The 22,222-nt window shown below is 46.2% G+C and overlaps 2 protein-coding genes across 4 annotated transcripts in view; one reads left to right on the top strand and one right to left on the bottom strand.

The window, feature by feature from the left end:
* atcaya (ATCAY kinesin light chain interacting caytaxin a) overlaps window positions 1–3,134 on the bottom strand; it is a 46,002-nt gene extending 42,868 nt beyond the window's left edge. The window contains exon 1 of the mRNA XM_078424062.1: window positions 2,912–3,134. The gene's annotated coding sequence lies outside the window, so the exon portion shown is untranslated. The remainder of the gene's footprint in view (window positions 1–2,911) is intronic.
* A 4,115-nt stretch (window positions 3,135–7,249) lies between these two features.
* The window catches only part of LOC144607338 (zinc finger RNA-binding protein-like), a 60,478-nt gene continuing 45,505 nt past the window's right edge, over window positions 7,250–22,222 (top strand). For all 3 annotated transcript variants that reach the window (XM_078424092.1, XM_078424091.1, XM_078424089.1), the window contains exons 1-2: window positions 7,250–7,362; window positions 12,448–12,526. In XM_078424092.1, coding sequence (XP_078280218.1) covers window positions 7,326–7,362; window positions 12,448–12,526 — 116 coding nt within the window. In that variant the 5' untranslated portion in view covers window positions 7,250–7,325. The remainder of the gene's footprint in view (window positions 7,363–12,447; window positions 12,527–22,222) is intronic.

Raw genomic sequence — 22,222 nt, 5'->3', positions numbered from 1 at the left:
TCTCTGGAGAGGTGGAATGGGTGATGTTTCGGGTCGAGACCCTTCTTCAGACTGAGAGTCGGGGGGAAAGGGTAACGAGAGATATGGACAGTGATGTAGAGAGATATAGAACAAATGAATGAAAGATATGCAAAAAAGTAACGATGATAGGGGAAACAGACCATTGTTAGCAGTTTGCTAGGTGAGAACGAGAAGCTGGTGTGACTTGGGTGGGGAGGGATGGAGAGAGAGGGAATGCAGGGGTTACTTGAAGTTGGAGAAATCAATATTCATACCACTGGGTTGTAAGCTGCCCAAGTGAAATATGAGATGGCTGACTGTCGTCTGGCATCCAAGTGTCTCATACTTCACCCGTGGATCCAGTTTAAGATTTTTTGCAGCATATTCAATTACAAGACATGATTCATGTATCGGAAGAGACCCGAGCTGAAAAGTCACCTATTCATTTTCTCCAGAGATGCTGCCTGACCCACTGAGTTACTCCAGCACTTTGTGTTTATCTTTGATTCTGTACTTGTCTGATATCTGCATTTCTCCGAAGAGTCATCAGGAGTGATCAAAGACAATAGACAATAGGTGCAGGAGGAGGCCGTTCGGCCCTTCGAGCCAGTACCGCCATTCAATGTGATCATGGCTGATCATTCTCAATCAGTACCCCGTTCCTGCCTTCTCCCCATACCCCCTGACTCCGCTATCCTTAAGAGCTCTATCTAGCTCTCTCTTGAATGCATTCAGAGAATTGGCCTCCACTGCCATGAACAATTGGGCAGATCTAAAATTATGAGTTTGTGAGGCAATAAGATATGGGCGTCTAAAATTATGGAAAATTAGGATGAAGTTGTCTGAGGCAGAACAACAAGATTATTTAAGTATCTAGTACGAGGAAGCATGGATATATTAAAACAGATTTACAACAGCAAGCAAGAAAAATAACTTCCTATTGGGGGTTGTGAGGTTGTGGATTTCACCTCCAGGGTGAGCTGATGAAAAAACAATATTTAACATCCAAGATTGCATGAGGGAAAAGGTGACAAGGTACAGCAAAAGTGATGAGGACCGTTAGGTCAGGTCCCATTCCTTCTCTCCAGAGATGCTGCCTGCCCCGCCGAGTTACTCCAGCTTTTTGTGTCTATCTTCGATTTAAATCAGCATCTGCAGTTCCTTCCTCAACATTTAGTTCTGTTACAGGCTGGTTGGGCTTGTATTTTCAGGGGCAGAAATGCTGGGTGATAGGGTTTTTTTTGTTTCTGTCACTAGATGAGATAGGACCAAGGTGACATGTGATGTGAATGAACTGATTGATCAATGGGGTATTGTTTAAAATGTCACCATTTATGGGTGCTCGGAGGAAGTGGGGAAATAGTGGTGCGATACACACAAACACCCTTTCCTTTGTCTACTGCAGTCTGTCAGTATTCTCTGAATATTGTGCATCCTCCAGATGCTGTATTTTGGAATTATGAATATTCATTTGAGTGGAGTGCACAGCGAGGTTCTTGTTCCACTTTCACGGTTCCAGGGCAAATGTATTATTGCAGTGTGTGCAGCTAATGTGTAGCAATCACTTCAGGATTTGGCAAGCGTGCCCACATCATGGAAATGGCACAGGACCAGTAAAAGGAATTGAAGATTGGCAGTGTGCTCATTCACGAGCCTTACAAATGCTACTACTCACGCACAGATGTAACATCAATTGTACGTTTCTCATTTCCTTCTCCTGATGAAACTTGACTTAAAACATTTTCCAAAGTAACAGTGTGAGATGTCTGTTGTCCAACCCAAGATACACATGTGTATCTCTGACGATGATTATTGTAGGTAAACAGAGCTAAGCACGGTGTTTTATTGCATTAAAGGTCTTCCTCAATTTGGTTCAGTTTATTGTCAGGTGTACCGAGGTACAGTGAAAAGCTTACAAATGCCAATTCGTGTACGACCTGTGCACATGAACAAGCGTTTGGGAGACTGGCAGGGTGGGTTTGCTGGTCACTGCGGGGCAGCAGGCACCTTCTGCCATGTGGAGTCTGAATGGTTGGGTTAAATGACCTGGTTCAACTCCACTTTGCCCTTGGTTGGTCTATGTTTTTATTTAAATATATTCCCAGGCCACCATATTCCCGACGTGCACACTGTTCAGGAAACGTAACCCTGTCTTAACCTGGGAAGGACTTTTATAGGGTGTGTAGGAAGGAACTGCAAATGCAGATGCCGGTTTAAATCGAAGATAGGCACAAAAAGCTGGAATAACTCAGCGGGTCAGGCAGCATCTCTAGAGAAAAGGAACAGGTGGGTTCCGGTCAAGACCCTTCTTCAGAACGAGAGATATAGACAGTGATTATAGAGAGATATAGAACAAATGTATAGGTTGTATCTTCAGGAATCCTGTATACTGGCTGTATGAAACTAGCATTGTAGGTCTACTCCTCTAAAGCTACAAACTGTAAATATGAGATAGTCACTAATAAATCCAAGGAAGAATTAAGGTAAACCTCTTTTCTTGCAATCAGTAAGAAAAATGTCTTACAAATTGTGAACAAGTCTTTTAAAAAATCCAATGGTCAATCTTCAACTCAATTGATCTTCAGTGAATTTGGAGAAAGCGCACCTGCTCTCTAAAGCAGGAATTTCCCAAAGGGTTTGAGCCAGCCGCCCTCTGCAGATTGGCATGCAAGGACTCTGGAATGAAAAGACACAGGGATCTGCTGCAGATGCTAACAAATGCCGCAACCATTTCCCCAGCACTTTCCACTCGTTGTTGCCGTACAAATACAGATTCCTTCACAAGGACGTTGCAAATACACATGCACGCCCAAAGATTATCTCCAAATCTTCAGATAATCCAATATTTCAATAAATATTTCAAAAACCTAATTTGGCATCACCAATGTTTGAATGTTCCCTTTCAACTCACCAAGTTCCCATGTCCCCTTCCAAAGTTCTCTTGGTCCTGGTAAAGCCACTGTGGACGGTGCTCACTCTGCCTTCAAACTAACCAGAGCCCCAGTTCCCTCACTTCCTTTAAACTGACCACAGTCCCTGTTCACACGCTCCCATTATACCATCCAGGGCCCCATCTCAATCACAGCCTTTAAATTCACTGGGAAATATTATATTGTGTACAAGATTAATTAAAGGTATGTTGGGATACAACATCCAATATCCCAGAATATCTGCCAATCTGGGACAAGGTCCTGAGCATACCTGATTATCAGAGTTACACTGCGTTTGCTGGAAGGCCCCTTAATTAAATTTATTGGCTACCGCGTGATCCCATGTGCTGGCAAATCCTCACTGCTCCCTGTTGGGATAGGCTGGTCTGTTAGAGAAAAAACCCTCCTGCACTGTCCTCTTTTGCGATGGGTTGGTTTATTGGGATGGGTTCATCTATTGGAGCAATTGCACAGTGCACTTTGTTGAGGTGTGGTTGCCTTTTGGGCAAATATTCAAGGCTTTCTGTTGGGATGGGTTGGTCTATTGGAGTGAATGCTCATTGTTGAGGTGGGTGGGTATGATGGGATGAGTTAGTGACTATTGGGGTGGGTTGGCATATTGGGATAAGTGGTCTACTGGGATCAGTTGGAATGTTGGGATGAGTGGTCTGCTGGGGTGGGTTTGTATGTTGGGATGGGTGGTCTGATGGGATGGGCTGGTCTGTCTATTTGGGGCAAATGCTCACTGCACTCTGTTGGGGCCAATATTTACTGTTGGGACAGGCTGCTCTGATGGGATGAGTTGGTCTATTGGTATGGGTTGGCCAATAGGAACGGGTTGGTCTGATGAGATGGGTTGGTCTATTGGGGTTGGTCTATGGGAATGGATTGGTCTATTGGGATGGGATGGTCTATGTGGATGGGGTCGGTCTGATGGGATGGGGTTGGTCTATTGGGATGGGGTCAGTCTGATCGGATGGGGGTCGGTCTATTGGGATGGGTTGGTCTATGGGGATGGGGTCGGTCTGATGGGATGGGGTCAGTCTATTGGGATGGGTTGGTCTATGGGGATGGAGTTGGTCTATGGGGATGGGGTTGGTCTATTGGGATGGGGTCGGTCTATTGAGATGGGTTGGTCTATGGGGATGGAGTTGGTCTATGGGGATGGGGTTGGTCTATTGGGATGGGGTCGGTCTATTGGGATGGGTTGGTCTATGGGGATGGGGTCGGTCTGATGGGATTGGGTCGGTCTATTGGGATGGGTTGGTCTATGGGGATGAAGTTGGTCTGTGGGGATGGGGTTGGTCTATTGGGATGGGGTTGGTCTATGGGGATGGGGTTGGTCTATGGGGATGGGTTGGTCTATGGGGATGGGATGATCTATGGGGATGGGTTGGTCTGTGGGGATGGGCTGGTTGGTCTATGGGGATGGGGTTGGTCTGTGGGGATTGGTTTGGTCCGTGGGGATGGGCTGGTCTGGTCTATGGGGATGGGTTGGTCAATGGGGTTGGTCTATGGGGATGGGTTGGTCAATGGGGCTGGTCTATGGGGTTGGTCTATGGGGATGGGCTCGTCTGTGGGGATGGGCTGGGTTGGTCTGAGGGGATGGGCTGGGTTGGTCTGATGGGCTGGGTTGGTTTATGGGGATGGGTTGGTCTGTGGGGATGGGTTTGATCTATGGGGATGGGCTGGTCTGTGGGGATGGGCTAGGTTGGTCTACCGGGATGGGCTGGCCTGTGGGGATGGGCTGGGTTGGTCTGATGGGCTGGGTTGGTCTATGGGGATGGGTTGGTCTGTGGGGATGGGTTTGATCTATGGGGATGGGCTGGTCTGTGGGGATGGGCTGGGTTGGTCTATGGGGATGGGATGGTCTATGGGGATGGGCTGGGTTGGTCTATGCGGATGGGATGGGTTGGTCTGTGGGGATGGGTTGGTCTATAGGGATGGGATGGTCTATGGGGATGGGTTGGTCTGTGGGGATGGGTTTGATCTATGGGGATGGGCTGGTCTGTGGGGATGGGCTGGGTTGGTCTATGGGGATGGGCTGGTCTGTGGGGATGGGCTGGGTTGGTCTGATGGGCTGGGTTGGTCTGTGGGGATGGGTTGGTCTGTGGGGATGGGTTTGATCTATGGGGATGGGCTGGTCTGTGGGGATGGGCTGGGTTGGTCTATGGGGATGGGATGGGTTGGTCTATGGGGATGGGCTGGGTTGGTCTATGGGGATGGGCTGGGTTGGTCTTTGGGGATGGGATGGGTTGGTCTGTGGGGATGGGTTTGGTCTGTGGGGATGGGTTGGGTTGGTTTATGGGGCTGGGTTGGTCTATGGGGATGGGCTGGTCTGTGGGGATGGGATGGTCTGTGGGGATGGGCTGGTCTGTGGGGATGGGATGGTCTGTGGGGATGGGTTGGTCTATGGGGATGGGATGATCTATGGGGATGGGTTGGTCTGTGGGGATGGGCTGGTTGGTCTATGGGGATGGGGTTGGTCTGTGGGGATTGGTTTGGTCCGTGGGGATGGGCTGGTCTGGTCTATGGGGATGGGTTGGTCAATGGGGTTGGTCTATGGGGATGGGTTGGTCAATGGGGTTGGTCTATGGGGATGGGTTGGTCAATGGGGTTGGTCTATGGGGATGGGCTCGTCTGTGGGGATGGGCTGGGTTGGTCTGATGGGCTGGGTTGGTTTATGGGGATGGGTTGGTCTGTGGGGATGGGTTTGATCTATGGGGATGGGCTGGTCTGTGGGGATGGGCTAGGTTGGTCTACCGGGATGGGCTGGTCTGTGGGGATGGGCTGGGTTGGTCTGATGGGCTGGGTTGGTCTATGGGGATGGGTTGGTCTGTGGGGATGGGTTTGATCTATGGGGATGGGCTGGTCTGTGGGGATGGGCTGGGTTGGTCTATGGGGATGGGATGGTCTATGGGGATGGGCTGGGTTGGTCTATGCGGATGGGATGGGTTGGTCTGTGGGGATGGGTTGGTCTATAGGGATGGGATGGTCTATGGGGATGGGTTGGTCTGTGGGGATGGGTTTGATCTATGGGGATGGGCTGGTCTGTGGGGATGGGCTGGGTTGGTCTATGGGGATGGGCTGGTCTGTGGGGATGGGCTGGGTTGGTCTGATGGGCTGGGTTGGTCTATGGGGATGGGTTGGTCTGTGGGGATGGGTTTGATCTATGGGGATGGGCTGGTCTGTGGGGATGGGCTGGGTTGGTCTATGGGGATGGGATGGGTTGGTCTATGGGGATGGGCTGGGTTGGTCTATGGGGATGGGCTGGGTTGGTCTATGGGGATGGGATGGGTTGGTCTGTGGGGATGGGTTTGGTCTGTGGGGATGGGTTGGGTTGGTTTATGGGGATGGGTTGGTCTATGGGGATGGGCTGGGTTGGTCTATGGGGATGGGCTGGTCTGTGGGGATGGGATGGTCTGTGGGGATGGGCTGGTCTGTGGGGATGGGCTGGTCTGTGGGGATGGGCTGGTCTGTGGGGATGGACTGGTCTGTGGAGATGGGATGGTCTGTGGGGATGGGTTGGGTCTGTGGGGATGGGATGGTCTGTGGGGATGAGATGGTCTGTGGGGATGGGTTAGTCTGTGGGGATGGGAGTGGCGGGTCTGTGGGGATGGGCTGGTCTGTGGGGATGGGCTGGTCTGTGGGGATGGGATGGGCTGGTCTGTGGGGATGGGCTGGTCTGTGGGGTGGGCTGGTCTGTGGGGATGGGCTGGTCTGTGGGGATGGGATGGTCTGTGGGGATGGGATGGTCTGTGGGGATGGGATGGGCTGGTCTGTGAGGATGGGCTGGGCTGGTCTGTGGGGATGGGCTGGTCTGTGGGGATGGGATGGGCTGGTCTGTGGGGATGGGCTGGTCTGTGGGGTTGGGCTGGTCTGTGGGGATGGGATGGTCTGTGGGGATGGGATGGTCTGGTCTGTGGGGATGGGATAGTCTGTGGGGATGGGCTGGGCTGGTCTGTGGGGATGGGTTGGGTCTGGGCTGGTCTGTGGGGATGGGATGGTCTGTGGGGATGGGATGGGATGGTCTGTGGGGATGGGCTGGGCTGGTCTGTGGGGATGGGTTGGGTCTGGGCTGGTCTGTGGGGATGGGATGGGCTGGTCTGTGGGGATGGGCTGGTCTGTGGGGTTGGGCTGGTCTGTGGGGTTGGGCTGGTCTGTGGGGATGGGATGGGATGGTCTGTGGGGATGGGTTTGGTCTGGTGGTCCATTGAGGCCAATGACTGGTTGATCCAATGAGAGCGGCCCGCTGTCGAGGCACCTCCTCCTCCCTCCGCCACCCACAGTGGAGCGGACGCGCACCGGTGGACGTGACGTCACCACGCCGGACGGCGGGCGCCCGTGACGTCACCGCGCTGGGCGAGAGGTCGCGGGGCAGACGCAGGGACGCCCATGATTCCCATATGTCCGATAGTCTCGTTCGCTTACGGTGAGTTACCGGGGGCATCGGAGCCGCCCGCCGCCGCCGCCTTCCGTCCCCCGCCGCCCGTTAGGTGGGAGCCGCCGTGAGCGGGAGGCGGGCCGCTGATCGGCGGTGAGCGCTGGCGGAGGCCCGGGTGGGGTTGGGATTGTGCTGGGGCTGGGATTGGAACTGAGGCTGGGGTGAGCAGCGGTGCTGGGTCGCAGCTTTGTCGCCGGTGCCGCCGCCTCAGCGCCGTCGCTTCTCCCTCCCTCCCTCCCTCTGCTCCTGCCGGAAGTGTCCGTGATAGACGGTCCCCCCCACCGGAAACACGGGCAGTGGGGGCGGACACTTCCGTTCCGGGCTCCACCACTGGTGCAAAGAATAGATAGAAAAAGTGCTGGAGAAACTCAGTGGGTTGTGCAGCATCTGTGGAGAAACTCAGCGGGTCGGGCAGCGTCTGTGGAGAAACTCAGCGGGTCGGGCAGCATCTGTGGAGAAACTCAGCGGGTCGGGCAGCATATGTGAGAAACTCAGCAGGTCGGGCAGCATCTGTGGAGAAAGTCAGCGGGTCGGGCAGTATCTGTGGAGAAACTCAGCGGGTCGGGCAGCATCTGTGGAGAAACACAGCGGGTCGGGCAGCATCTGTGGATGCTCCCCAGGCACTTCCCACCCCCTCCCCAGGTACTTTCACCTGCAACCACAGGAGATGCAACACCTGTCCCTATACCTCCTCCCTTGACTCCATCCAAGGACCCCGACAGTCTTTTCAGGTGAGGCACCTCATTTACTGTATCCACAGTTCCAGGTGTGGACTCCTATATATCGGCAAGACCAATCGCTGGCTCGGCGATCATTTCGCTGAACACCTCCACTCAGTCCACCTAAACCTACCTTATCTCCCAGTTGCTAAACACTTTAACTCCCCCTCCCATTCCCAAATTTACCTTTCTGTCCTGGGCCTCTACTATCAGAGTGAGGCCTAATGCAAATTGGAGGAACAGGACCTCATACTTTGCATGGGCAGCTTACAGCCCAGCGGTATGAATTTTGATTTTTCTAACCACAAAATCCTTGCTTTCCTTCTCTCTCCATCCCTCCCCCACCCTAATTCTCCGACTAGTTTCACTGTCCATCTGATTAATTTTACTGATTGTATGTCTCCTTGTCACCTTCCCCTCTGCTAACAATGAACCATTCCATATTTCTTTAACAGCATCTGCTTTGATCTGTCATTTTCACACCTTACCCCTCCACATCTCTAGACTCACTCACCCCTGACTCTCAATCTGAAGAAAGGTCTCGACTCGAAACATCACCCATTCCTTCTCTCTAGAGATACTGCCTGTCCCGCTGAGTTACTCCAGCATTTTGTGTCTATCTCTGGAGGACAAGGATAGGTACAAAGTGTTGGAGTAACTCAGTGGGTCTCGGGAGAACATGGATAGGTAACATTTCGGTCAAAGTTCTGACGAAGAGTCCCGACCTAAAACGTTGCCTATCCTTTTTCACCAGAGATGCTACCTGATCGTCTGAGTTACTCCAGCATCTTGTGTCTATCTATGGTAAATTGTGGAACTGGTTAAACGACTACTGTGGAGGAAGGGGGCAAGGGATGGGATATAGGTAGAAGTTAAGATTAGAGAATTCAACGTTCATACCAAAGAATAGGCACAAAGTGCTGGAGTAACTCAGCAGGTCAGGCAGCATCTCTGAAGGCCGTGGATAGGTAATGTTTTGAGTTTGATCTGAAACGTCACATATCCATGTTCTCCAGAGATGCTGCCTGACCCACTGAGTTACTCCAGCACTTTGTGCCCATCTTTGGTATAAACCAGCATCTGCCGTTTTTTTGTGTTTTCAATGTTCATACCGCTGGGTACCCAAGCCAGATAGGTTCCTGAGCCTCTACTTCCCCGCACTCTTTCTTAAATCAGGCTGTGAACTGCATCTTGCGTGGGAAACTGGTTCACATGCATTGAAAAATAAATTCAGCACCAAAACAATGCAGAAAGAATGAACGGCAGATGCTGGTTTACAAAAAAAGGACACAAAGTGCTGCAGTAACTCAGTGGGTCAAGCACTAGTTTAGTTTATTTTCACATGTACAGTGAAAAGCTTTTTGTTGTGTGCTATTCAGTTAGTGGAAAGTTTATGCATGAATATAATCAAGCTGTGTACAGATACAGTATAAAGGGAATAATATTTAGGGCAAGATAAAGTCTGATTAAGGATAGTCTGAGGGTCTCCAATGAGGTAGATGGTAGCTCAGGACCACTCTCTAGTCGGTGATAGGACAGTTCAGTTGCTGGGAAGAAACTGTCCCTGAATCTGGAGGTGTGCGTTTTCACACTTCTCTACCTCTTGCCTGATGGGAGAGGGGAGAAGAGGGAGTGGCTGGGGTGAGACTCGTCCTTCTTTATGCTTAGTTTAGTTTATTGTCGCGTGTTCCGAGGTACAGTGAAAAGCTTTTGCTGTGTGCTAACCAGTCAACAGAAAGACAATACATGATTACAATTGGGGTATTCACATTCACTGCAGCTAGTGGCCTTGCTGAGGCAGCATGAAATGTAGATGGAGTCAATTGGAGATGGAGTAGATGGAGGTTGATTTGTGTGATGGAGATGGTCTAGACTGCGTCCTCTGGAGCACATAGATAGGATGTTACTGAGCTCTGAGTTACTCCAGCACTTTGTCTTTGGTATCAACCAGCATCTGCAGTTCTTTGTTTCTACATTTCAGTATCTGTGGAGGAAAAGGATAGGTGATGATTTGGATTGAGACCCTTCCTCAGACTGCCAAAGGATGCACATGGTGCCCTTGTGCACCGTGTTGCTCCAGATTTAATTCACAAGATTTGCAATGATGTTGAGCGGTGTTTTAAATCGCAGCATTGCTCGAGTTTAGTCGGTCGGAATACTTCCTGGAGACTCAAGGAACTGCAGATGTTGGAATCTCAAGCAAAAGGTGCTGGAGGAACTCAGCGGATCAGACAATATTTGTAGATTGAATGCAGTCACTTCGGTTGGGTTGGGACCCTTTGGTTAATCTAAGGAAGGGTCCCGATACGAGGTTTGTCCTCTTCATTCGGCCATTGGGAAGGTTGTACAAGAGCCTGAAAAATGATCACCAGGTTTAAAAATAGCTTCTTCCCAACAACAATCAGACTCATGAACACTGTACAACACTAAACTCAACTATGAGCTTCTATGGAATATCTTTGATTGCACAAAGAGTTTATCTGAAGATTGGTCCCGACCCGAAACGTCAGCTATCCTTTTTCTGCAAAGATGCTGCCCGACCCGCTGAGTTACCCCAGCACTTTATGTCTATCTTTCTAAACTTTGGAGTTTTTATGCACCAGTATTGTGGCTATTAATTGATTGCTTTTTTATTATATATTATCTGTGTGTATAGTGTAGTACGTTTACTGGCCTTTTATGCTGCTGCATGTAAGAATTTCGTCATTCCATTGTCAGTGCATGTCAGAATTTTACTCTTGACTGAGCAAAGATGGACACCAAATGCTGGAGCAACTCAGCATGCCAGGCATTTCTGGAGAAAAAATGATGGGTGATGTTTCGGATTGGGACTCTTCTTCAGACACATGATTCATGCCCATCAAGTATGGTTGCTTAATTCTGGTTTATGCCAAGGCCTGACCTAATACCCCAGTCACATACAAATCCCAAAACAGCAGCCTAGTGATTTATATCATGTTGAGTATAAAATGCAACTATTAATAAGACACCTTGAGAATACAGATTATATAAAAGTCCATCTATTTTCCTAATGTCATAGGGTCATAAGGAATAGGAGTAGAATTAGGCCATTCGGCTCAAAAAGTCTACTCGGCCATTCGATCTATGTTTCCCTGTCAGCCCCATTCTCCTGCCTTCTCCCCATAACCCCTGACACCCGTACTATTTTTCATTCATTTGTTCTATATCTCTCGACATCACCATCTATATCTCTCATTTCCCTTTCCCCTGACTCTCAGTCTGAAGAAGTGTTTCAACCCAAAACGTCACTGTGTCACCAGTAGAATTCTTTACCACAGAAGGGATGTGGAGGCCAATTCAACGGATATTTTTAAGGCAGAGATAGATAGAAAGATGTGTAGGAAAGAACTGCAGATGCTGCTTTAAATCGAAGGTAGACACAAAATGCTGGAGTAACTCAGCAGGTCAGGCAGCATCTCTGGAGAGAAGCAATGGATTAGGTAATAGATAGATAGATTCTTGATTATGGGATTCTTGATTATGTGTCAGAGGTTATGGGGAGAAGGCAGGAGAATGGGGTTGAGACAGATCGGCCATAATTGAATGCTGGAGCAGACTTGATGGGCCGAATGGCCTAATTAGAAACAGTAAAATAGGTGCAGGATTCAGCCCTTCGAGCCAGCACCGCCATTCAATATGATCATGGCTGATCATCCAAAATCAGTACCCGGTTCCTACTTTTTCCCCATATCCCTTGATTCCTTTAGCCCTGAGGGCTAAAATTCCACTCCTATCACTTATGACCTTAACCATGTTGTCCAGAGACGCTGCCTGACCCACAGAGTTGCTCCAGCACTCTGTGAAACGTCACCTGTCCATGTTCCCCAGAGATGATTAGAGATGTTTAAAATTATAAAAGGACCAGACAAGCTAGATGCAGAAAAAAATGTTCCCAATGTTGGGGGCGTCCAGAACCAGGGGCCACAGTCTAAGAATAAAGGGGAGGCCATTTAAAACTGAGGCGAGAAGAAACTTTTTCACCCAGAGAGTTGTGAATTTGTTGAATTCTCTGCCACAGAGGGCAGTGGAGGCCGATTCACTGGATGGATTTAAGAGAGAGTTAGATGGAGCTCTAGGGGCTTGTGGAATCAAGGGATATGGGGAGAAGGCAGACATGGGTTACTGATTGTGGATGATCAGCCATGATCACAATGAATGGCGGTGCGTACAGGCTCGAAGGGCCGAATGGCCTCCTCCTGCACCTAGTTTCTATGTATCTATGCTGCCTGGCCCACTGAGTTACTCCAGCACCCTGTGTCTCTGTGTCTTGTCGCCACATTGTTCGTTGTCCGCCGGCTTGGTACTAATAAAGTTTCCTCCCCCACGTGACCAGTGCCCGGCCGGTTGGGCGAAGACGCCAAGATGGCGGCGAGTAACTACTACGGCTTCGCGCATGGCGGCGCCCAGTACAGGTACGGGCAGCGGAGCGGGCGGGACAGGCCGTCACAGGAGTCCCCCTCATCCCCTCCCTCCCCCCTCATCCCCTCCCTCTCCCCCCATCCCCTCTCTCTCCCCCCTCATCCCCTCTCTCTCCCCCCTCATCCCCTCTCTCTCCCCCCTCATCCCCTCTCTCTCCCCCCTCATCCCCTCTCTCTCCCCCCTCATCCCCTCTCTCTCCCCCCTCATCCCCTCTCTCTCCCCCCTCATCCCCTCTCTCTCCCCCCTCATCCCCTCTCTCTCCCCCCTCATCCCCTCTCTCTCCCCCCTCATCCCCTCTCTCTCCCCCCTCATCCCCTCTCTCTCCCCCCTCATCCCCTCTCTCCCCCCTCATCCCCTCTCTCTCCCCCCCCCTCATCCCCTCTCTCTCCCCCTCATCCCCTCTCTCTCCCCCCCCCTCATCCCCTCTCTCCCCCCTCATCCCCTCTCTCCCCCCTCATCCCCTCTCTCCCCCCTCATCCCCTCCCCTCCCCCCTCATCCCCTCCCCCCTCATCCCCTCCCCCCTCATCCCCTCCCCCCTCATCCCCTCCCCCCTCATCCCCTCCCCCCTCCCCATCCCCTCCCCATCCCCTCCCTCCCTCCCTCCCCAAACCCTCCCTGCCCATCCCCTCCCTCCTCATCCCCTCCCTCCTCACCTGATCCTTCAATACGCGGCGACCCCACCGGTACCTCCCTCCCCACCCCACGGGCCAGCAACGGAGGGACTCTGTGTGTGTGTAAAATGGAGGTAGTGATGGCCCTGGCCTTGGGATCCGCTCTCCCTGCCAGGTGTGCAGAAACACTGTGCATATCCCCCCTCCCCGCAGGGCCAGAACCAGACCCTGGCCCCCGGACTGCATCTGTACTCAGCATCCTCCCTCCCAGCTCCGAGGCCGGGTGGGGATGAACCAGGGGGATCTGTCCAGCCCTTTAATCCCGCTACAGACTCGTTCCCCGTTTACCGAAGACATTGCTGCCCCGAGGATGCACCGTTACTGCTTCAAGGGAGGGGCATAGCGTTTGTTTGTTTTTTTCTTCTCTCTCTTGAATGAAACCCGTTTTTCTAGTACATGGTGCATTTAGTTATAGTGTTTTGTTGTCTACCCAAGCATCGACAATTTAGATTTTTTCACCACAGGCCTTCATGTACAATACGGTTTTGAATTAAAAGATGCTGAATTGTTTGTTAAAGGTGTTCAGGTTGCACCTTAACTTCGAAAATATAACTTAATCTCGAGATACAAAAGTCCTCTGTCAGAATGTCCTCTGTTAACAATGTCCTCTGCTAGAATGGGCTACAGTTTGCCTTTGATTATTGCGAAGGGCAATGGTAGATTTTAAAAATGCTGAAGGAAACTTGTTTGAATGAAAAACTGTTTAGCAATGTGACTTGTAATTCTCGGTTTCTTTGTCCCCATTTCTCTTGTACGGATATAGATCTTGTTATGGATTTGTGATATTGTTGAATGACTGATTCAATTGTGAGCTTTGTTACAACACATAATATTCAGAGAATGTAATTATTTGTTGAAGAGAACAGTGTTTTTGAGTAGGAAACATTTGAGTAGCCTACATTTATTATCCCAAAACATTATGTTACCTGTGGCTATGTTGTAAGTGAGCAGTGTTATATTAAAGTTTAATTGATGGATTTCAATGTGGTGGTTTATTTGAATGAAATTTGGACACAAAAGGTTGCCAATCTTTTCCACTAATCTGCATATCTCAGCTGTTTTTACCCTGTCTAACCTGAATTGGGCTCCTATATCTGACATCTTTTGTCTTAAACTTAATTTTGCAGATCAGAATTAGATAGGATTGTTTTGCCCCAATTTTATTGTTAAATTGTGTCACCTAGCCAGTGTGCCAAGAGATGTTGTTCCCTCTCTCTCCATCCCTCCCCCACCCAAGTTGCACCAGGTTTCCGTTCTCACCTAGCAAACAGCTACAATGGCCTGTTTCCTTTATCATTGTTACTTTTTTTGCATATCTCTCACATCAGTCTGAAGAAGGGTCTCGACCCGAAACGTCACCCATTCCCTCTCTCCTAGATGCTGCCTGACCTGAGTTACTCCAGCATTTTGTGATACCTTCGATTTGTACCAGCATCTGCAGTTATTTTCCTACACTATTCATTTGTTCTAAATCTCTCTACATCACTGTCTATAACTTTCCCCATGACGAGTCTGAAGAAGAGTCTCGACCCGAAATGTCACTCATTCCTTCTCACCAGATATGCTGCCTGTCCCACTGAGTTACTCCAGCATTTGATGTTATTTAGGTGCACAGTTATCCTAATGAGATACAAGAAGTCATAATTTAACGTGAGAAATTTTGCTACTTTCATAATTGTGGCTATGTTTTTAATTTAAATTGAGAATTATGGATACATTGCGATAGTCATCAAGTTTTCAAAGTTTTCCATAAGAGTGACGCTTCTGCATTAATGGAACAGAGCTGTACAGCGCAGAATCAAGCCTCTTATCCCAACTCATCCGTAAATTGGTGCAGTTACCATGTGTAAATCATTCCTATGAATTTGATATTTTTATAAATATGCAGTGTCAGATTAATTTTATTAGCTACCACCCACCTTTTTCTTAGTTCTATTTAGTCATGATATATTTAAGATTTAACTTGTAAAGTTTCCTGCTTGATTATATTAGTTATATTTGACACCTGGAATTGTAAATTGTTCCATAAGTATAAATGTGAAATGAAGTGTGACAACTCACGTAATGTTTCAGGAGAAATATACCTATGCAGTATCCACTTTGTCATGCCAGAGTTTGTGAAAAATCATCAAAATTCCACATACATTTTCAAGGTTATGTAGTTCAGTGTTCATTCCAGCTATCAACTAATCTAAAAATGCTTCTCTTCATTGGGCAGAATATTGAACATTTGACAAGTGTGTCATGACCCCACAGCAGAATGTTGATAGTTCTGAGGTAGACACAAAATGCTGGAGTAACTCAGCAGGACAGGCAGCATCTCTGAAGAGAAGGCGTGCGTGATGTTTCGGGTTGAGACCCTTCTTTAGACTCCGTTAGAAAGGATGTTGCTGAACTCTCGTCGGAGAGAGGAGGAGAACTTCTTCAAAGTAGACATACCTTGAGGAGATTTCACAGTGGAGCGAACAAAATGTGTAGGAAAGAACTGCAGATGCTGGTTTAAATCGAAGCTAGACATAAAATGCTGGGGTAACTCAGTGGGACAGGCAACATCTCTGGAGAGAAGGAATGGGTGACGTTTCGGGTCGAAACCCTTCTTCAGATAGTTCTAAACTGCAAATAGAGATGGATATATGTTTTGCTTTTCAGATTTTTACCATAATCAATTTTTGTGATTGGTGTCATTAGACTTCATTCGTTTTTTCCAGATTTTAAAAAAGCAACTTATTTTATCTCTCGCTATATTCTTTCAATTTTGCTAATTTCTTTGTAAATCTTCCTAGCTTTACTCCATAGCTTCAATACCTTTAATGAAATCTGGGGACCAGAAATATACATTCGATTTTCTGTGTGGTAACCCACAATTCTCCACAAATTCACAATTAACTCACCTTTTAAATTTAATTACATGCCCAATCGTACCTAGGCTGCTGGCTTAACAGTGAGGTAAATTGTAGTCAATACAGAATGGTAAATTGCAGTTAAACAGAAATTTCTGTTATTTTTATGATCAAGTAAGGCAGTTAATATTTATGAAAAATTCTTCATGATTCTCATGTGGATTCTTTAATGGGGAGGATTAAGAAATTATGTTAAAATGGCGCACAGTAGTAATAATTACAAGTAGTTAAATCTCCACCATTGAACCCTAATACGTTATTTCCTTTATAATTTATCTCTTCCTAATTTAAAAAAATCATGTAAATAGTGCCTTCTATGACTGTGGGACATCCCAAAGTGATTAACGGCCAACAGGTAGGAAATATTGTAAGCGAATTGTAGATGGAAAGTTCCAAAAATAGCAATGTGGCAATGACTGACAATTAGCTTCAGTGATCTTTGCTTAGGGATAATTAATTGCCATGGGGAATCTTTTATTCAGCTTTTATTGTCACATGATCCATTGCATCTGTCTGAGCATGCAGAACCATCTTTGGTTCCGCAAAATGCAAAAATCAGTACCTCTGAAGTTCAGCAATCTCTTAGCCCTCTATCGGACTGAACTTTTTCATTTGTGGATTTGCATCCATAACCAACTAGTATTAGAATAGTACCAAGTGAGCCATGACTGGTATCTCTTTACAAGAGTTAGTGACTAGCTGTTTCCAATCTTTAACCGTGGTTTTCATGGGAAAGTTTTTAACAAGACTTGTTGCTTAAGCATTTCTGTGATCCTATTCAGTAGATTGCTTTGTAACAAATAATTAACCAAGTATACGGACCTCTGGCAATGTAGTGACTGGTCTTTATCCAGTTTCAATAAGTCATAATCGGTGCAGTGATTAATACCGTTTAATATTCATTTTCTCTGTGAGAACTTTTATATCTATCTGGGTGATAAAAATATTCCATCTTAATGGACACAACATACTTACTCAACATACCTTTTTAAGCGTACTTCATGCCAGCTGAGAATGTTGGGGGGTGGGGAGGGGGGGCTGGGACTGGAAAACAATAGATTCCATTTGTAAAGTACAGTAGTTCAGGCAGTGTATCATATCATATCATATATATACAGCCGGAAACAGGCCTTTTCGGCCCACCAAGTCCGTGCCGGGACAATTTTTACATTTACCCAGCCAATTAACCTACATACCTGTACGTCTTTGGAGTGTAGTGCCATTTTAAAGGAATGTTGACTGCAAAAGCCACAAATACCCTAAATTTAAAATTGTGATTTGGGGAATAGATTTTGAGGATTCTCCCAATCTTCAAAAATTGTAATGATAAATGAATAAGTTTATTGGCCAAGTATGTGCATATACAAGGAATGTGCCTTGGTGCTCCACTCACAAATGACAACACAAACATACAGTTAACAATTAAGAATAAAGCATAACCACATCAAAACAAATGCCAATAAAGCTTTTAAATCCATTTGAGAAAGTATTAAGATTCAATTTTAGTATGTTCTCAAGAAAAATGCTGACAATGAGAAGGAAGATAAAGTTTCCCACAAACTATAATTTTAAATGTGTTTTTTCCTTGCATTCTAGGATGTTCGTTTGAATTACGCAAAATATCTCCTTCCTAACCTGTCCCATTCAATCACACTGTAAAACCAGTTTCTATAATTATGAATGACCTCTGATTGTCTGAACAATAAATTCAAATACTAATCCCTATGGAATGAAAAGGACTGCTCATCTTAAATCAAGGATTGTTTTAAATTTTCACATTTAGGAGTACAATTTTAATTTGATTATATAACATGCAATAGCTATTACACATTATGCTTGGTAGACTCTATTCTTGCCTGATTTAATTAACCAATTATAAATCCCCAAAGTTTCCAACTGGGTAACAGATCATGACTGATAATAAATGTCTTTGGATGTAATTGTAGAGCATAGTCTGCCTTTGGTACAAAGATTTATTGGCAGATAAAAATCCTCATTAGTTTCAGACGTAATTGTACGTCTACTCTTTTGTATTGGTAACATAACTTAGAAGAAATGTATCATTCCCATATAGTCATTTATTTTGCACAACATCTCACAATTAGTTTAGTGTGTAGGAAGGAACTGCAGATGCTGGTTTAAACCGAAGGCAGACACAAAATGCTAGAGTAACTCAGCGGGACAGGCAGCATCACTGGAGAGAAGGAACGGGTGACGTTTCACAAAATGCTGGAGTAATTCAGCGGGTCAGGCAGCATCTCTGGAGGGAAGCATTGGGTGACGTTTCGGGACTTTATACTGGATTTGGAATTGAAAATTGCATTGAATAAGTGTTGGAACATATCTAATGACGGACTTTTGGATGTGGTAGATGTAATGTGATGGGAGAGGAGATAGAAGCAGAAATTCAAAGCTCATAAATGAAAGAAAATGGGAGTGAGAAGCCAACAAATCTGCAACTGGTTGCTTGCATGCCAGAGTTCAAAGATGCTGGTTGTATTCTTGTTTTGAGGAAAATGTTAGAATCTCGCCCGTGATGTTGGAATACATAAAAGAAACACACAAGCTAAAATTGTACCTTAATCAGGAGTCAGGCTTCATGAGGAATCAAGAAAGTTTCATTGCCATATGCACAGTGAATAGAACCATGAAATTCTTACTTGCTGCAGCTTTACAGGCACATTAACACAACAACACAACAAATAAGCATACAATAATTCATAAATTATCTGTAATACTAGGTAACCCAACCATAATAATGCAAACTGAAATACCTACTGCAATGTCTATAGTAGATCATGCTGAGGTAGGGTTGTGGTTAGGGTTGCTTAGTGTGGTTCAAGAGCCAGGTGGTTGCTGGGAAGAAGCTGTTGTTCAAAGTGGCGGCCACAGTTCTACTGTAGCTCCTTCCCTTTGGGAGCAGCGATGCAAGAACATGGCCAGGATATTGTGGGTCTTTGATATTTGCTGCCTTTTTGAGGTCCCCCCTCTAGATCCCATCAATAGTGGGAAGTTCAATACGTGTAATGGATTGGGTAATGTTCACCAGTTTCTGCAGCCTCTTTTTCTTGGATATTTGAGTGACTTAACCAGTCCATGATGCACCACTCGGTAGGCTTTTTAAGGTAGACCTGTAGTCATTTGATAGACTATTTGGTGACATACTGAATCTCCTCAATCTTCTAAAGGAATAGAAGCGTTGATGAGCTGCTGTTGTGATTGAGTGTTAAGCCCGGGACAAATCTTCAGAGATGTGCACCCCCAAGAACGTGAAGCTGTTAACTTCACCGGCGTCCTTTCAATAAAGATAGATTCATGGATCCTCGGCTTTCCCTTCCTGAAGTCGACAAGAGGCTCCTTGGATTTGCTAACGTTGGGGGCAAGATTGTTCTGGCACTATTCAGATTATTAATCTCCCTCTGTACTCTTATAATGGATGTCCTTTCAAAGAACCAGTCTGAAGAAGGGTCCCGACCCGAAACATCACCTATCCATGTTTTCCAGAGGTGCTGCCCGCTGAGTTACTCCAGCATTTTGCATCTATCCTTTCAAAGGAGCTAGGGTTGAAGGTATTGAAGATGCTATTTGTCAAGCTCTTATAGAAAATAATAGTTCATAGAGTTTTGTAATGTATTTGTATGATAAAGAAGAACAGGAACCGAGTTGAGATAAATGGATCATATTCAGATTGCCAGGCTGAATCATTGTTACTTTGAGGATTTGGCTAATTTGTAAATTAAATGCAGGTAGATTAAATAGTAAGGAACAAAATGATATGTTGAGCTTTATTGAATGGACTATCTCATTGGACAAGTGCTCTTTGTAAGTGCTATGATGAGATCATATGTACGACGCTGTAATCATTAAGAAGATATTGGAGTGTGAACAAACAGCCTAGACTAACGATTTGGAGACCCATTGAGAGTTTAATCAGTTCTCCATTATCATGGACATGGATTTCCAGTCATTGATTAAGTGACTCAATCTGGCAAAGCCACATAAACAGTGTGGCTACATAGGCTAAATAGGGTGTGAGCAGGTCAAAGGCTGTATGGCCAATGGCACATGCCTTATCTTCCATCACCCCAAGTGGTTTGCTGCTTATTTGTTAAAAGGCAGGACTGCCATGGAATGTTCTTTGTTGTTTTTGGCTCAGTGCTGTTCTAACAATAATCGGGAAGCGCAATATCTCCCAGAACAATGCAGCCCAATTAATGGTAGATTATCCACAATCCTAAAATATTTTTTCTGACCCACTGGTAAATATTGGATGTGCTCCGGTCAGTATTTCAGGTCAAGCTCAAGAACATATTAAAAGCAACTCCCACATCTGTGAGCTCAGCCATCAAAAGGCCAACCCATATGGGAATATCATCACTTGCATGTTCTACTTCAATCTGTGCTCCCTGCCAGGATTATCTTTAAATGAAGGAACAAGTCTTGAAACTCCCTGCCTAACAGGAATGGTAACCAGTAGCTTAAGCACAATTGGAGGCAGATGTAAATTCTGGTAAACTCTTGACAACCATGTCCTCTTCCTATAAATAAAACAACGTGATTTTCGTGCTTCAGGATGCACTTCACTAAACGCATTGCAGTAAAGGTTCACTAGATTTATTCATGTGAACATGAGGAGCAACAGTAGGTGACGTAGGCCCTTGAACATACTGTTCATTCAATTAGATGATTGATCTGATTGCTGGCCTCAACTCTGCTCTCATGCTTGATGTCCATAACCATTGATTCCGTTGTAACAGCACAATTTTTCCTCATCCTTGAATATTCTTAAAGACTAAGCATTCATTGCTGTGTGGGTGATTCATAAGACCGAGGAGTAACTTCGCCTAATTTCTGTCATTAATGAATTTCTGCTTTTTCAAAAACTGTCGCTTTGTTCTAGATTTTACCAGAAAGAAAACATTCGCCCTTTGTCTTGCCAAACGCAATCATATATTTCAATATCAGCTTTCCCTCTAAACTCAAATGAATGTAGGCCATGCCCGCTCACCTTTGTAAGGTGACCCTTTGATTCCATGAATTGGTGAATCTTTTCTTTCACTCCTTTTAAATAAGAAAACGAAAACCATTTGCCATATTTGAGCTGCAGTTTCACAAATACACTGTACGAATGCAACAAAAGTTGTGCACCATATCCTGTTTCTCAAAGGATGACATTCCAAGTACTGTACGAATGTCTTACTGCTCCCACAATCCAAATGCACTAATGTCATTTATTCATTGAATCATATTTACCCATAGCCACTTGAATCTACCACGACCATCACACAGCCATTTACACAGATCCAATGTTCTTTTTATTCTCCTCACATTTCTATTATGTGAGTAATAATAATTTCTATCTAGTGGGTGGTCTAGATAGGGCAATTAATTAATGTGTTTGTGGAAAGACCCAGGACTCAGTTTGGATGTTAATTTAGCACCTCAATACTCAATACTCAATACTCAATACTCAATACTCAATACCTCAATACTCAATCACTATATCATCCAATTTATATTCTGAATGTTCCCAATGTTGGGCGAGTCCAGAACCAGGGGCCACAGTCTTAGAATAAAGGGGAGGCCATTTAAAACGGAGATGCGAAAAAACGTTTTCACCCAGAGAGTTGTGAATTTGTGGAATTCTCTGCCACAGAGGGCAGTAGAAGCCAAATCACTGGATGGATTTAAGAGAGAGTTAGATAGAGCTCTAGGGACTAGTGGAATCAAGGGATTATGGGGAGAAGGCAGGCACTGGCTCGAAGGGCCGAATGGCCTCCTGCACCTATTTTCTATGTATGTCTATTAACTCTATTAATGTATGTCTAGACTGTGGAACAGCATCCCTCTCCCCATCAGAACTGCCCCCTCCATCGACTCCTTTAAGTCCAGGCTCAAAACATATTTCTACTCCCTAGCGTTTGAGGCTCATTGAGGAGGCGCTGTGAACTGTTTGCGTGCTACTGTATGTTTTCATTTTTTTTCTATTGGAACCTAATCAAATGTACAGCACTTTGGTCAACGTGGGTTGTTTTTAAATGTGCTATACAAATAAAATTGACTTGACTTGACAAGATTCTGCCATGCTCCTAGATGAGGCAATTCAAATGATAGGTG

Source organism: Rhinoraja longicauda, chromosome 28 (genome assembly GCF_053455715.1).
Source record: "Rhinoraja longicauda isolate Sanriku21f chromosome 28, sRhiLon1.1, whole genome shotgun sequence".
Taxonomy (NCBI): domain Eukaryota; kingdom Metazoa; phylum Chordata; class Chondrichthyes; order Rajiformes; family Arhynchobatidae; genus Rhinoraja; species Rhinoraja longicauda.
Note: the sequence above shows the minus strand (reverse complement) of the source record. Positions and strands in the feature narration are given on the sequence as shown.